Genomic DNA, 14,146 nt, shown 5'->3' with positions numbered 1-14,146 from the left:
AGGGTTTCTCTGTATAGCCCTGGCTGTCCTGGAACTCACTCTGTACACCAGGCTGGCCTCGAACTCAGAAATCCGCCTGCCTCTGCCTCCCAAGTGCTGAGATTAAAGGCATACGGCACCACTGCCCGAGTAATTCTGGCTTTTCAAACAATAAAGTTTAAGACAGAACAGTTTGTATTTGTTTATTTGTGGTTTTGTTTTTGATGCAGAAGTTGAGGCTTTTTTTCTTTTTTTTAAAACTTATTTATGTATTGAGTGCTCTGTCTGCGTGTATGTCTATATACCAGAAGAGGGCATGAGATGCCATTATAGATGGTTATAAGCCACCATATGGGTATTGGGAATGAACTCAGCACCCCTGGAAGAAAGAGCAGCCAGTACTCTTAGTCTGAGACATCTTTCCAACCCCAAAATTGGAGGTTTTAAGAATCAGTCTTAAAAAAAAAAAAAAAAGAATCAGTCTTGGATATTTGCATTTTATTCAAAGACCTGAACGGAGGCCTGCTTGTTGGTTGGGGTAGACACTGTCAGTGCCTTGGGCTTCCTCATCTAGAATTCCCTAAGGGACCTGCCCAGGGTCTACAGTTCCAAGGCCCTACACCAGTTCATACTAGTTATGGGAGAAGTACATAGTCCTGCATATGACTGCCAGGGTCTAGTGCTTATCTGGGCCTGATACACATAGTTTGCTAATCCACACTGCTACGGTGACATGGATTTTATAACTTGGGGCAATTTTGTGAGTTTTGTTTATTTTTTTCGAGACAGTGTTTCCCTGTATAGTCCTGGCTGTCGTGGAACTCACTCTGTAGACCAGGCTGGCCTCACACTTAGAGATCCTGCCTCTCCTTCCCAAGTGCTGGGTTTAAAGGCCTGTGCAGTGCCACCTGGCTGGGGCAGTTTTTGATTAGACATGAAGCCGGCTTATCTCGGGGCACCACTGGCCTTCAGGACGTGCCTTTTCCTGCTCTCCTGGGCTTGTCTGTGTGTCTGTGTGCCTATGTGCAGTTAGGATCATCCTCACAGTGATTGTGAATATCACTGTGGGTGGCAGTATCACACAGAAATTTATTTATTTGTTTTTACTGTTAGCCTAGGCTGTTATCAAACTCCTGGCAACTCTCCTGTTTCAGTTTCCCCCATGCTGGGATTACAGGCATGAGCCACTGTGTCTGTAATTCTAAAAGCAGCCGAGAATGGTGGCACACACCTCTAATCCCAGCCCTCAGGAGGCAGAGGCATGAGCATCTCTGAGTTTGAGGCCAACCTGATCTACTAGTTAGTTCCAGGTCAACTAGGGCTACATGTCTCCAGGGACACATGAACATATTCAGTCTTGTTACGTGCGTGCCTTTTGTTATCTGATCTCTACAGCTTCAGGGGTTGACACACCAACCCTGATGGGAACATTCCCTGCCTAACAGCTCACAAACAGCCCCCTTAGTGTGAAATCCAGGGCTCTTCCAAGCGCCCCAGCCCATCTGCAGGTGATGTGCTGCTCTATATGCAGTGGGTCCTTGTCCTTCCAGCTAACATGGCTGTCTTTTCTTCCAGGACTGGAAAGACCATCAGCATGTGTGTGGCCAGTCAACATCTGTCACTGTCCAGGCTGATGACGTCCATGTTGAAGAAAGTGTAATAGAAAAGGTTGCTGTTTGAGCCAGGCTTCTTCCTGAGCTCTACTGTGAAGCCATCTCAGGTTAGGCCCTCTGATGACTGTGGGGGCTGCTGAGAAGAGGGGGCCATGGGAAACTTGCCGGACAAGTTATTAACAGACTGTGCCCTTGGAAACAAACTCCTGCCAGAGACCAAGGAACGCTGGCAGCTTTCAGAATGGGGCACTCTGCCACAGCCCAGGGCCCTCGGCCTATCACGGTGCTCTTTTATCCCTGGATCATGAGTGTCCCACTACCCATGGGGGTGCCCTATGCCACGTGTACATACCTGTCTTATCTGTTAATAAAGATGTAAATAAAGCTCCCACCCCATACCTGGATGTTGTCAAGCCTATTTTATATTCAAATGACCAGAAGGTTTCTGCTCAGTCCTGATTGTGTGAGTATAATATACACTGCCATGTGTTCTACTGTGGGATGTGGCCTCCAGCAGTCCTCTTGTGGACCTACCTTCACTGCTGTCGTGGCCAGCACTTAGTGCAGGCCAGCCTGTGACTCCTGAGGAGTTTTCAACCTTATTTCTCTAGTGGAAGTAGGTCTGAGAGACCCTTCATATCCCCTACTAGTGCAGGGAAGACTCAAGTTCAAGTTTAGGAAGAATGTATATATAGACTCACCAATTCTGACACCTTCGCTATACCCCACACTGGGCAGAGAGCGCTGAGATTCCCTCATGGTGAATCACAAGGGTAACTAAGGGAGGGACATGCATGTGAGTAGGAAGATGCCAAGTCTGCGGGGTCCCTGCCTTCTCACCACGGCTTGAAAGGGAGTCAGGCTCCTGAGGCTTTTCTACCAAATATGGTCTCCGTGACCATCCTGTTTAATTCTTCTGGAATCAAGCCTGGGGCCTCTCCAACCCTTTGAGCAGGAGCCTTGCCATTGTTATCTGGTGGCAGAGTAGCCCTCAGCTCTAACCAGCCACCCAGGCCATGCAGTTAGCTGAGATCACACAGCTCAGTTTATATACTAACAGTGGCAGGGAAACAAGACCAAAATGCATGGCAAAGTCATCAAGGAAATGCCCGCCCCCATGGGACAGCCTGCAGGGGCATCCATGGTATCTACCCCCAAGGAGAGGCACCGAGGGAGGGCCCCAGAACACCAAAAGGGTTTGGGGGTAGTGACCACCCAAGAGCAATGGATGAGCGACACGTGCCACCTGGAGTTGATTCAATTTATTGTTTTCCTTTCCTCTAAGGAAGAAACTCAGAGGGTCTAGGGGTATGGGCCCTTGGTGCTCAGTTCCCCAAGCTGTGTCAAGCTTCCAGAGACTTCCGTCCCGCACACATGAGTTTCAACCTTACCTTTCCATCGGTAGAGCCTTTCAGTTCAGTGGAAATCAGCAAAGGCCAGGCATATTTGGTATCCTAGGGTCTCCAGGGCAAAACTTACAGTAACCTAGTTCCACTAATATTAGACTCTATGTGGACAGACATGAACCCAAGACCCCATTGGCCCCTTAGGAGCATGCTGGTCCTGGGAAGTCAATAGACGACACAGCAGGGCATGAGGATCTAGCCCAGTGAGGCCATAGCACCCTCTGTGCTGGGGAACTGCACCTGTTCAACCAGAACGGGTATAAAATGTATATGTGGTGGTGGTGGGGTGCTTACTGCTATAGAACTCACAGCTCATTATTCCTCAATATTGAGAACAGAGTGTGGCACATTGTGCCAGCTGCCTTTGATGTAGGACCCTAGCCTAGGACCACCCTCCCACAGCCCCTCTGCACTCCTGCCCGCAGCAGCCCTGACTCACATCTCTCCCATGACAGGATAGGCGAGGGAAAAGTGTTAGGGTAGGTGGTCCCTACCAGGAGTCACCTCTTCTTGTAGGACTGGGCGTTGGCCAAGGAGCCCCAACACATTGGCTGCTTGGGCCCCTCAGTCCAGCCTTGAACCCTGCCACCTGGTCACATAGATACCCAGATGCTGGACATACATGGGGTAAAGATGGACTGGGTAGGCCTGAGTGGAGGGCTCCCTTCCAGAGGGCACCATGTGGAACTTGGTCAGAGTGGAGTTTCAGGCACCTTTTGGAGAAAGGCTGGTAGGAAGCTATGTGTGCTGTACTCAGAAAGCTTCCAAAACAGGATACCCCCACCCCCACCCCTTCAATGACAGCAGAGCCCTCCCTCCCTAGCTCTCCAAGGAGCAAGAGTTAGCCTGGATAAGATCCCGAGGACCCAGCAGCCTCAGGAAATTCCTCTAGCTCCTCTTCTAGGACACTTAGTCACTTTTCATGGTGAGGGGAAACTAAGGCAGATGTAGAAGCTCCCTCGCTCTTCTGGGGCAGAGACTTCAGAAGCAGCCTGCCTCCTGGAGCTGAACCCAGCATCCTCAAAGACAGAATTTAACATGGGTGGGGGGGTGGCCATCATTCAGACAAAAGACCTTCCTCTTTTCCTTGCTTTTTCCCAACCCCCAGCCTTCATAAGTGGTTAGAAAAGATTTCGTTTAATCAGACTGAAAGAATGCACGCCAGCGCACTCTGCAAACAGGCTCGGAACTCCTTGACCTCAGGACATCCTTTCAGCAGCGGAGACGGAGAGTCTTGCGGAAGACACTTCGAAACTCGGCGTTGAAGACAGTGTAGATGATGGGGTTGAGGGCACTGTTGACATAGCCTAGCCAGGTGACAGCACTGACCAGGCGTGGAGACACGAAACAAGCCGGACACAGCGCCCGCGTGATGTGCACCACGAAGAAAGGCGTCCAGCACACCAGGAAGACCCCTGGGGGTGGGCGGCGTGAGCCTGTACACCTGCACTCGAGGTCCCTCACCCAGGACCCCCCACTTTTCACCCTTCCAACTTGGACCCTCCCCCTGCGCCCGGCCTCGGCTCCCGGGACCCCTCCCTCCCGCTATCAGCTCTTGTCCCAGGGCAGGAACCCACCGACTACCACCGGCAGGACTCGCATTGCCTTGCGCTCCCTTCCCGTGATCTTGGCGCCTCTCCTGCGGGAAGACGGCGCAGGAGGTTGCGGGAGCGCTGCATCAGCGAGCAGACATCCGGAGCTGCAGGGTCTCTGAGAGAGGTCTGACTCCGGCCTGCTGGAGTCGCTGGGACTCGTTCGGAGGCTGGGTAAGGGAGGTGGACAGTCTGGGAAGAAGGGACCCTGAGTAGGGTCGGACACCGGCGGGCCGGGGCCGCTAGGTCGGCGCGGCGCGCGGCTGTGAAGTTTGGTGTGCCGGGCTGCCTCCCAGCGCCGCAGGCCGCGGAAAGTGGCCCAGTAAAGCAGTAGCATGAGCGGACAGGGCAGGAAGAAGGAGCAGACGGACGAGTAGACCACGTAGTCGCGGTTCTCCAGGCAGCACACGGCTGGATCGCGGCCCGGCACATCATTGAGGCCGCACACCACAGGCGCAGCCACCGCGGCAGACAGCAGCCAGGTGGCGGCGATGAGCAGCAGCTGGCACTGACCCTGCTGGTTGTAGCGCAGCGGCACGGTCACGGCCACGAATCTAGAGGAGTACAGGAGCGGTGAGGCCACCGAGTGGGGCAGCTGACCGGGAAGTGGGACTGGGAGAGGGGTCGTCCGGGGTACCCACCTGTCCACGCTGATGGCGCACAGGTTGAAGATGGAGGCGGTGCACAGCATGACGTCCATGGCCATGAGCGTGTCACAGAGGCGGGGGCTCAGCAGCCACACGCCACCCTGGACCTGGCCACGCAGAGGTTGCAGAAATGAAACACAAGACCTGACCTTTAGCCGCGGACTTGCTGACCCCCACTCTTTTTTTTTTTTTTTTTTAAAGACAGGGTTTCTCTGTATAGCCCTGGCTGTCCTGGAACTCACACCAGGCTGACCTCGAACTCAGAAATCCACCTGCCTCTGCCTCCCAAGTGCTGGAATTAAAGGCATGCGCCACCACGCCCGGTCTCTGACCCCCCCCCCACTCTTATTGAGGGAAATCGAGGGCTGTGTATTAGAGGGAAGGGGGGCATACAAGCCCGACATGAGCCTGAAACATGTGTTGGAGACAGAGGGGCAAACGGACCTGCCTCTAGACTTAGGTCTTCTTTGTTTATGTGAGAAGCTTGGGTAAGACCCAGGAGGGTTGATAACATCTGGGGGAGATGAGGCCCTAAATTCTTAGGCCTGGCCCTTTGCTCCCTAAACACAAATCCTACCACTTCCAAGATTCACTCTCTGCATGAACTGTCACTGCCGTGGGACTTTGGATAGGTCTCTTCACTTGCTGGACACATGGCAATTGTCCCGAGGACAAATGTGTCCTAAAAATACAAAGACCTCACGGAGCTCTCTGCACGGAGTATTCTTTTTCAAGGGCAAAGGAGCATACGGCCGTCTCAAACCACCCATCCCCAAATCCCTTCACACTGATTTGGGATGATTATGAGCTTAAGAATCATCACAGTGACGTCTGTCTGTGCCTTGGGGAGGACCTGGGGTCAAGTGTGGCCACTGGCCTCTGCTCTAGCTCCAGAACTCAGGGTCTTCTTTAGAAATACCATGCATCCCACCCCACCCTCCCCCAATCCAGGCCTCTGTCCCCATCCCTATCCTAAACAGCTCTTCTCTGCCCAAATGGTGGGCAAATAAGAATTGCCAGTAACCACAGCAGAGCCACCTATGAGCCAGACCTGATCTGGGGTGTCTCTGTTCCAGGAGTCTCCAAAAGGTCCTGAACCCACTCCCTTTAGCGGGCCCCTCAGCTTCAGTATCCTGCCCAGGCCTCTCTGCCTGCACCCTTCACTGCTCCAATCTCCTGGGTGGCTGCAGGCTTTGGGCTTCTTCCGAAGGGTGAGGGTGAGCTGGCACAGGCTGGTGTGTGTGTGTGTGTGTGTGTGTGTGTGTGTGTGTGTGTGTGTGGTGTGTTCCCAAAAGGCAGTGGTCATCGGTAGTGATGCGCATCTGCACATTCACCTGTCTAACTGTTTTTTGGCAGGGGCTGGGGGTGCAGCATTTCTGCAGTGGGAGCCAGGGCTTAAATAGGAAGGACCATTTTCTGCGATTCTTGGTTTTAGGGACACGAGTCCTCTCTGGGTAGGCAGACCTCAGACAGACTAGAGAGGAATCCAGAGGATGGTAGGGTGCGGAACAGAGGAAAAGTAGGCGAAAGATTCTGAAGAGCGGGAGAGAGTGGATAATCAGGAGTGAGGAAACCTGGTGTCCCTGCAAACACCCTGCCTGGTTCAAGGTGGCTGAGGGTCCAAGTGCGAAACTGCGCGGGGGCTGCGGGTTGGGAGCGGTGGAGCTAGGGAAAGAACGCACCGAGGCTCACCTCGGAGTAGACAAAGAGAGGCAGCACCAGAACCGCGAGGAGGAGGTCGGCAGCCGCCAGGCTCACGATGAAGTAGTTGGTGGGTGTCTGCAGGGTGCGCTCGGAGGCCACGCTCACACACACGAGCGAGTTCCCTGCCAATACCAAGCCGATGAGCAGCACGCCCCCCACCAGCGCCGCCGCCCCCGGGACCCCAAGCCCGGCGCCAGTCCCCAGGGACTCTGGCCCACGCCCGGCCAACAGCCCACCGTCCTCAGTAGCGCTGCCGTTCCCCATGGTGCCACAGCTGAACCCGCTCCGCCAGGCGCTAAGCCTGGGGATTTGCAGGCAGGGGCTACCCGGAATCCCGCCCCCAGCGCGTCCAGCCCCGCCCCGCCTCCGCTTCAATTTCTGAACTCTAGGAAATTGGCAGAGGGAGAAATGCTTCAATTCAAGAGAAATGGGCGAAGTGGCTGGCATAAAAAGGCTGAGCAGCGGCTGGTGTGTCCCCTTATCGGGACTAGTTTGTGCTTCCAGAAACCTATGTAGAAAAGCAGGTTGTCTGGACCAGGTTCATCAGAGCCAGCCATCCGGGCCAGGAGACAGGCCACTAAATTACCTGTCAAAGGTGTTCTCCAAGATACCTTGGAGGATGTGGCAGAACCTATCTATATTCCTGCATTGGGGTCCTTCCCACGTGGGGAACCATCAACTCTGGTTCTGGAACAGGCTAAGGGCTCCTCGTCTCTTTCCCTAACGGTTCTGGGCTCAGCAATACTGAACAATCTGGCACATCTCATTCTCCATCTGACACCCATGCGTGGGCAGATGTGCAGCAACTCTTGGGATCCAGGCCGTGGCATGTCTGGTTCTACTTTTCTCACCATCTCACTTCCCAAGTCTCCATCAGTCAGTGCTTAAGCGGACCATGGTGAAATTGATACTTGGCATCTCCAAGGCCCAGTCTTAACTTTTTATTTAATTTATTATTATTAATTTTATTTTGTTGTTGCTGACTTTTCAAGGCAGGGTTTCCATGTGTAGCTCTGCATGTCCTAGAACTTATTCTGTAGAGCAGACTAGCACTGAACTCAGATCCTTCGGCCTCTCCTCTGCCTCTAGAGTGCTGGAATTAAAGAGGGTGGACCACCATGCCTGGCTCAGCCTTAACCCTTAACCAAAATAATAATAATAATAATAATAATAATAATAATAATAATAATAGGATCCAGTTCTCTCTTCTGACACACAGGTGTGCATGCAAACAGGGTATATGCAGACGCTCATATATATAATATACATGAATAAATACATTTTTAAAAAGTCTCCTTTTAAATGTAAATGTAGAAAAATTCTCAGCAAGGGTTGGAGAGATGGCTCAGCAGTAAACCATCGGCTGCTCTTCCAGAGGACAGTGCCTTTGCTCCCAGCACTCACATGGCAGCTCACAACTGTCTGTAATTCCAGTATCAGGGCATCCAACACCTTCTAGCCTTGGAAGGCACCTGAACACATGTGGTGCACATACACACACACAACCAAAACACATAAAATAAAAATAAGTCTTTAAAAAACTTCTCAGAGAAAAGACAGCAAAATCCCACTGCAGTATTTTTTTTTTTTTTTTTTTTTTTTTTTTGTTTTTCGAGACAGGGTTTCTCTGTGTAGCCCTGGCTGTCCTGGAACTCACTTTGTAGACCAGGCTGGCCTCGAACTCAGAAATCCGCCTGCCTCTGCCTCCCGAGTGCTGGGATTAAAGGCGTGCGCCACCACACCCAGCTGCAATATTTTTTTTTTAAGATTTATTTATTTTATGTATGTGAGTACTCTGTAGCTGTCTTCAGACACACCAGAAGAGGGTATCAGATCTCATTACAGATGGTTGTGAGCCACTATGTGGTTGAATTGAACTCAGGACCTCTAGAAGAGCTGTCAGTGCCCTTAACTGCTGAGCCATCTCTCCAGCCCCCCACTGCAGTTTTTAAGGATTGTGCACCATGACCCAGGAGGAGTTATCCCAAGTTTGCAAGAGTTACAGAGCTGAAACAGAATTCATCCAACACACCATACTAATCGAACAAAGATAAACCCAACAGGAGCTCAAGTCCTATTTCATTCCTTAAACATGTCAAGATCTGACCCATGATCATCTCAACTGAATCAGAAAAAGCATTTTGCAAATATCTACCATACTAAACCAGGTGTAGTGGCATATACCTGTAAGCCCAGCATTCAAGAAGCTAAGGCAGGGGCTGGAGAGATGGCTTAGAGGTTAAGAGCACTGACTGCTCTTCTGTAGGTCCTGAGTTCAAATCCCAGCTCACAACCATCTGTAATGGGATTGGACGCCCTTTTCTGGTGTGTCTGAAGACAGCTACAGTGTTCTTGCATATAATAAATAAATTTTTAAAAAATAGATAAAAAGCTAAGGCAGGAGGATTACAAGTTTGAGGGTGGTCTGGGCTGCCCAGGGAGACGTGTCTGAAAATACTAAGAGCTGGGAATACAACTTGCTGGCAAAGTAGTTGTCTAGTCTGTCCAACGCCCTGGTCCTGGGTTCCATCCCCAACATGGGGGATGCAAGAGACAATTTGAAACATTATTTTAAAGATTTATTTTGTGTGTATGAGTGTGCTCTATCTGTATGTACACCTCCATGCCAGAAGAGGACATCAGATCACAGTATAGACAGCTGTAAGCCACCATATGGTTGCTGGGAATTGACCTTTAGAAGAGCAGCCAGTGCTCTTAACCATTGAGTCAACTCTCCAGCACTCAAGACAACAGAATAAATGATGGAAATAAGTGGGGAGGCTGGGGACAGATGGTGACTGGGGAGAGGCCTGAGATGGAGGAGGTGGGGGACACGGCTAAGTTCTTAAAGTGGTGCTGTACATATGAGTCCCAGAAACCACATAAATACGTGGAGATTGGCTGTGATTCCAGCCATGTATAGCAGAGACAGAAGTTGCCAGAGCAAGCTGGCCAGCGAGACCAGGCACAGTTGCACGCTCTGGGATTGACCAGGAAGCCCTGCCTCAGTGAACAAGGCGGAAGTATGATGGAGGGCAATTCCTGACATCAGCCTTGGATCTCCATATGTACAGCCACACACATGTATTCACACTCACATGTGTGTTCACACACATGTAAAACATGCATGTATACTTATCCACCATACACGCCTGCACATACCTGTGACCTATATATAATACCACAACCTCCTAGAGTGGTCATTTAGCCAGACTGAGGCAGGCCATGCTCACAGCCTGGTGAGTCTCAGTCATCATTATGAAGCAGATAGGAAGACCAAGGACATTATAAACGCAGTTTGGGAGACTCCTTGTAAAACTGATAGATGGGAAGCCACAGATGTCTGTAACTATACTTTCTGGGTACTTTGCTGGGTTCTTCTACCTACCACTCTATCCCTTCCAACCCCCCAACACTGGATGGAAGAGAAAGGTTAGAGGAGAAAGGAGGCATAGACCTCTTTAGACTACTTCCTGCTGTTTAGGGGCATTGAGTTTCTTGGGGCAAATCCAATCCTCCTTGTCACGGTATCCAATTTCTTCTTCTCTTCCTTTGCTCATGGCCACCTGAGCACTTCGAATTAAAAGGAAAGCATAGTTGTATAACACAATTGGGTTTTTATTTATTTTTTAAAGATTTATTTATTTATTTATTTATTTATTTAATGTATATGAGTACACTGTAGCTGTACAGATGTTGTGTGGTTGTTGGGAATTGAATTCAGGACTTCTGCACACAGCAGTCAACACTGCTCGCTCCGGTCAACTCTGCTTGCTCAGTCACAGCTCACTCTCGCCCAAAGATTTATTTATCATTATAAATAAGTACACTGTAGCTGTCTTCAGACACAGGGCATCAGATCTCATTACGGGTGGTTGTGAGCCACCATGTGGTTGCTGGGATTTGAACTCAGGACCTTCGGAAGAGCAGTTAGTGCTCTTGCCCGTTGAATCATCTCACCAGCCCCACAACTGGGTTTTTAAAGAAGCCAAAAGTCTCACTATACAAGCTGCCTTCACATCGGCAGGCCCGAATCTAACAATTTAGTAATCTAAATTGGCAAAATGTTTTCAGCGAAACCAAACGTCGAAGAGAACACTGCTGAGCACACAGCCCTGGGTCAGGGGCCCAGGCCTTGTTTCCTTACGTGCTCGGGGGTATATGACTTGATCTATCTGCCTCTGAAGCACCTGGGAAACACAGCGGACCATGATCAACTTTGTCCCTGTGTCTAGGGGAAGCAGACAGAGGAAGACAGAAGCTCCGCAGCTGCCTGTCTGCCTTATTTGGTCACCATCATGGTGATCAAGACTGAGACCAGTGTCATGTGCTTGTCCCTAAAGAGCAATATGCCCTTTACAACCGCTAGCCACAGGCAAACCACAGGCAAACAGGTTCTGGCCAGCCTTGTACATATGACCTCTGCACACTGTAAGCACTGGGGGAATGCACAGATGTGGAGGACATAGGTGCGACCTTCCTGATAGCTAGGGGGTACAAATTCTGAAGTCCCAGGACTGGTGCACTTCCGATGCTAAGGCTTGGTCCCCTTCCCCCCACCCCCACACCCCAGGCTCTGATATTTTGAAGTGAACAGAAAGTAAAGGGCAGACAGAAAGATTCTCTGGGATTACTGGCCTCAGGAAGGGCACTGAATGGTGACTAGGAACTGTGAGGCTTCATAAACTCACATGAGAGATGCCCGTCTTTATCTGCAGGAGAGGCTGGAAGCTAAATTTGATAAGTCCTTTGGTGATGAACAGCAGTGTGGAAGTGTAAGCTGAATAAACCCTTTCCTCCCCAACTTGCTTCTTGGTCATGATGTTTGTGCAGGAATAGAAACCCTGACTAAGACAATCTGTAATGGGCATCCGAAGCTGTCTTCTGGTGAGTTTGAAGACAGCAACAGTTTACCCACATACATGAAATAAATAAATAAATAAATCTTTAAAAAAAGAGAGAGAGAATCCACTTGAACCCCTAGTTTTGGGGCAATGAGCACGTTTTTCAACACCTGTAAGTGACACTTGTGACTTCTGCTTCAAGGCTGTGCGACCCTTGCACATTGCTGGACACGGCCGGCTCTGGACCATTCAGATCACTGGCACTGACTGTCCCCAGCATGGCTGAACTTTTGTATCTCCAACAACATGGCCCAGAATGGACTCTGGCTTAGTGTGGGCTGAGCCTGACATTCTCAAGCAGGACCTGCAGGAGGCTGCTGCTCAAGTCAAGGTCAGACCTAGGGCCAAGGGTCTTGGCAGAGCCTTGACAGCTCATTCACAGGAAGAGTCTCCCACAAGGTACTCAACACTTAGCCTGACATTTTCATTATTGGATAGAGTCTGGGCCCTCCCACATCAAGCAGCAATCAAGAAAATACTCCACAGACTTGCCAGCTGATGGAGGCAATTCTCCAATAGCCCAGGCATGGCCTCGAACTCACATTCCCCATGCCTCAGCTTCCCGGGATTATAGGGATAAGCCACCATGCCCACTTTATAAACTCTAAGTCATTGTAATCCATCACTAGTGGCTATTGTGCAACTAGAACACGAGTTTTTGCTTTGTTCCTGGTTTCTTGTGTGCGTTGACAAAGCAATCTCTCAGGGACCATCTTTTTTGTTCTTTTGAGACAGGGCCACTTTTTGTAGCCCTGGTGGCCTGGAATTCTCTGTATAGACCAGGCTGGCCTCAAATTCATGGTGATCCCTCCTGCTTCTCCCTTCTAAATTCTGGGACTAGAAGCAAATGACACTGGCTCTCAGAGTCTTTCTTTTTTCGTGTATATGAGTACACTGTCACTGTCTTCAGACACACCAGAAGAGGGCATCGGATCCCATTACATATGGCTTGGGGCCACCATGTAGTTACTGGGAATGAACTCAGGACTCCTGAAAGAGTGGTCAGTGCTCTTAACTCCTGAGTCCTTCAGAGTCTTTCTTAAGCCCTTTCCAAACACAACCTCAACCAGCTATGCCACCTTCCTCTGACCTCAGTGTATAGTGGCTGCTCCTAGTACCTCCCCCTTGCCTGACCATCTATCTTCCGAATGAGGCCCTGTGCACATCAGGATGCCTGGCTGGCGGGGGACTACCTCCTGCCTACCACTGTTCCTGTAGGTCACTGCTCACTAACCACCTGTCTTCTCCTTTCTGCTTATTTACTCAGGGATTTGATTTTAGTGTCACTTCTATGGTTCCATTAGTCAGGGCTGACATATGTCTCCCCCACCAACACCTCCTGTAGTCCTGAGTATTGAACCTGGGCCTCATGCATACTAGGCTAACACTCTACCACTCTACACACACACACACACACACACACACACACACACACACACGCATGCATGCACGCACATGCATGTGCATGCACGCACGCATGCACGCGCACACACACACATTTTACAGCAGCTTTATTTATAGTTGCCTGAACTTGGAGACAATACAGATGTCCTTCACTGGGTGAATGGATAAACACACTGGTCCATTCAAACAGTGGAGCGTTGCTAAGCCCTAGAAAGAACCGAGCTACTGAGCCATGAAAAGATTCAAAGCAGATGTAAATGATTACTGCCAAATGAAAGAGGCCAATGTGGGACTGGCAAGATGGTTTAGTGGATAAATGCCCATGTTGCCAAACCTGCCCACCTGAGTTTGATCCCTGGAACCCACAATGAAGGAGAAAGCCACACCCTATGGGCTGCCCGCTGACATCCATGCACCTGCCCACCTACCCAACCACACACAGGTAAATGTAATTTCTGAAATTTAGAAGCCACGGTGAAAAGGATGCAGGGTATGCTTCCAACGCTGACACCAGAGATGGCAGCACCACCAGATAGATCAGTGAGGCGATCAGGAGTCTATGGCAGAAGGGCTAAGGTTCCACAGGGACCGTTCAGGGCTGCAACCCTACTGGGTTTGATACTATGGAACTGGAGCCATGCCAGTTTACACTGCCCAAACCAATAGAATGACAACCCCAAAGTGGCCCCTGGTGACAACTGCAGGGCTCTATGATACTGCTGTAGTGACATGGGTTCAGGCCTGGGTGGTGGGGGTGTAAGCCATTAATTCCAGCATTTGGGAGGCAGACGGATCCTGTGAGTTCAAGAATTCTGTGAGTTCTGCTATACAGAGTGAATTCCAGAACAGAGAGAGAGCGAGAGAGAGCGAGAGAGAGCGAGAGAGAGCGAGAGAGAG

The 14,146-nt window shown here is 50.5% G+C and overlaps 2 protein-coding genes across 4 annotated transcripts in view; one reads left to right on the top strand and one right to left on the bottom strand.

Moving 5' to 3' along the window:
* Nucleotides 1–1,990, top strand: part of Deaf1 (DEAF1 transcription factor) — a 34,372-nt gene extending 32,382 nt beyond the window's left edge. For all 3 annotated transcript variants that reach the window (XM_029531560.1, XM_021199238.2, XM_029531572.1), the window contains exon 12: nt 1,555–1,990. In XM_029531560.1, coding sequence (XP_029387420.1) covers nt 1,555–1,659 — 105 coding nt within the window. In that variant the 3' untranslated portion in view covers nt 1,660–1,990. The remainder of the gene's footprint in view (nt 1–1,554) is intronic.
* A 619-nt stretch (nt 1,991–2,609) lies between these two features.
* On the bottom strand, nt 2,610–7,231 carry Drd4 (dopamine receptor D4). Its single transcript, XM_021218808.1, has 4 exons — nt 6,930–7,231; nt 5,232–5,344; nt 4,576–5,144; nt 2,610–4,413 (listed from the first exon to the last, which is right to left on the bottom strand). Exons 1-4 carry the CDS (start codon nt 7,203–7,205, stop codon nt 4,211–4,213), a joined length of 1,161 nt encoding a protein of 386 aa, XP_021074467.1. The 5' UTR covers nt 7,206–7,231; the 3' UTR covers nt 2,610–4,210.
* Between the last annotated feature and the right edge of the window lie 6,915 nt (nt 7,232–14,146).

The sequence above is a fragment of the Mus pahari genome, chromosome 1 (assembly GCF_900095145.1).
Source record: "Mus pahari chromosome 1, PAHARI_EIJ_v1.1, whole genome shotgun sequence".
NCBI classification, from domain to species: domain Eukaryota; kingdom Metazoa; phylum Chordata; class Mammalia; order Rodentia; family Muridae; genus Mus; species Mus pahari.
Note: the sequence above shows the minus strand (reverse complement) of the source record. Positions and strands in the feature narration are given on the sequence as shown.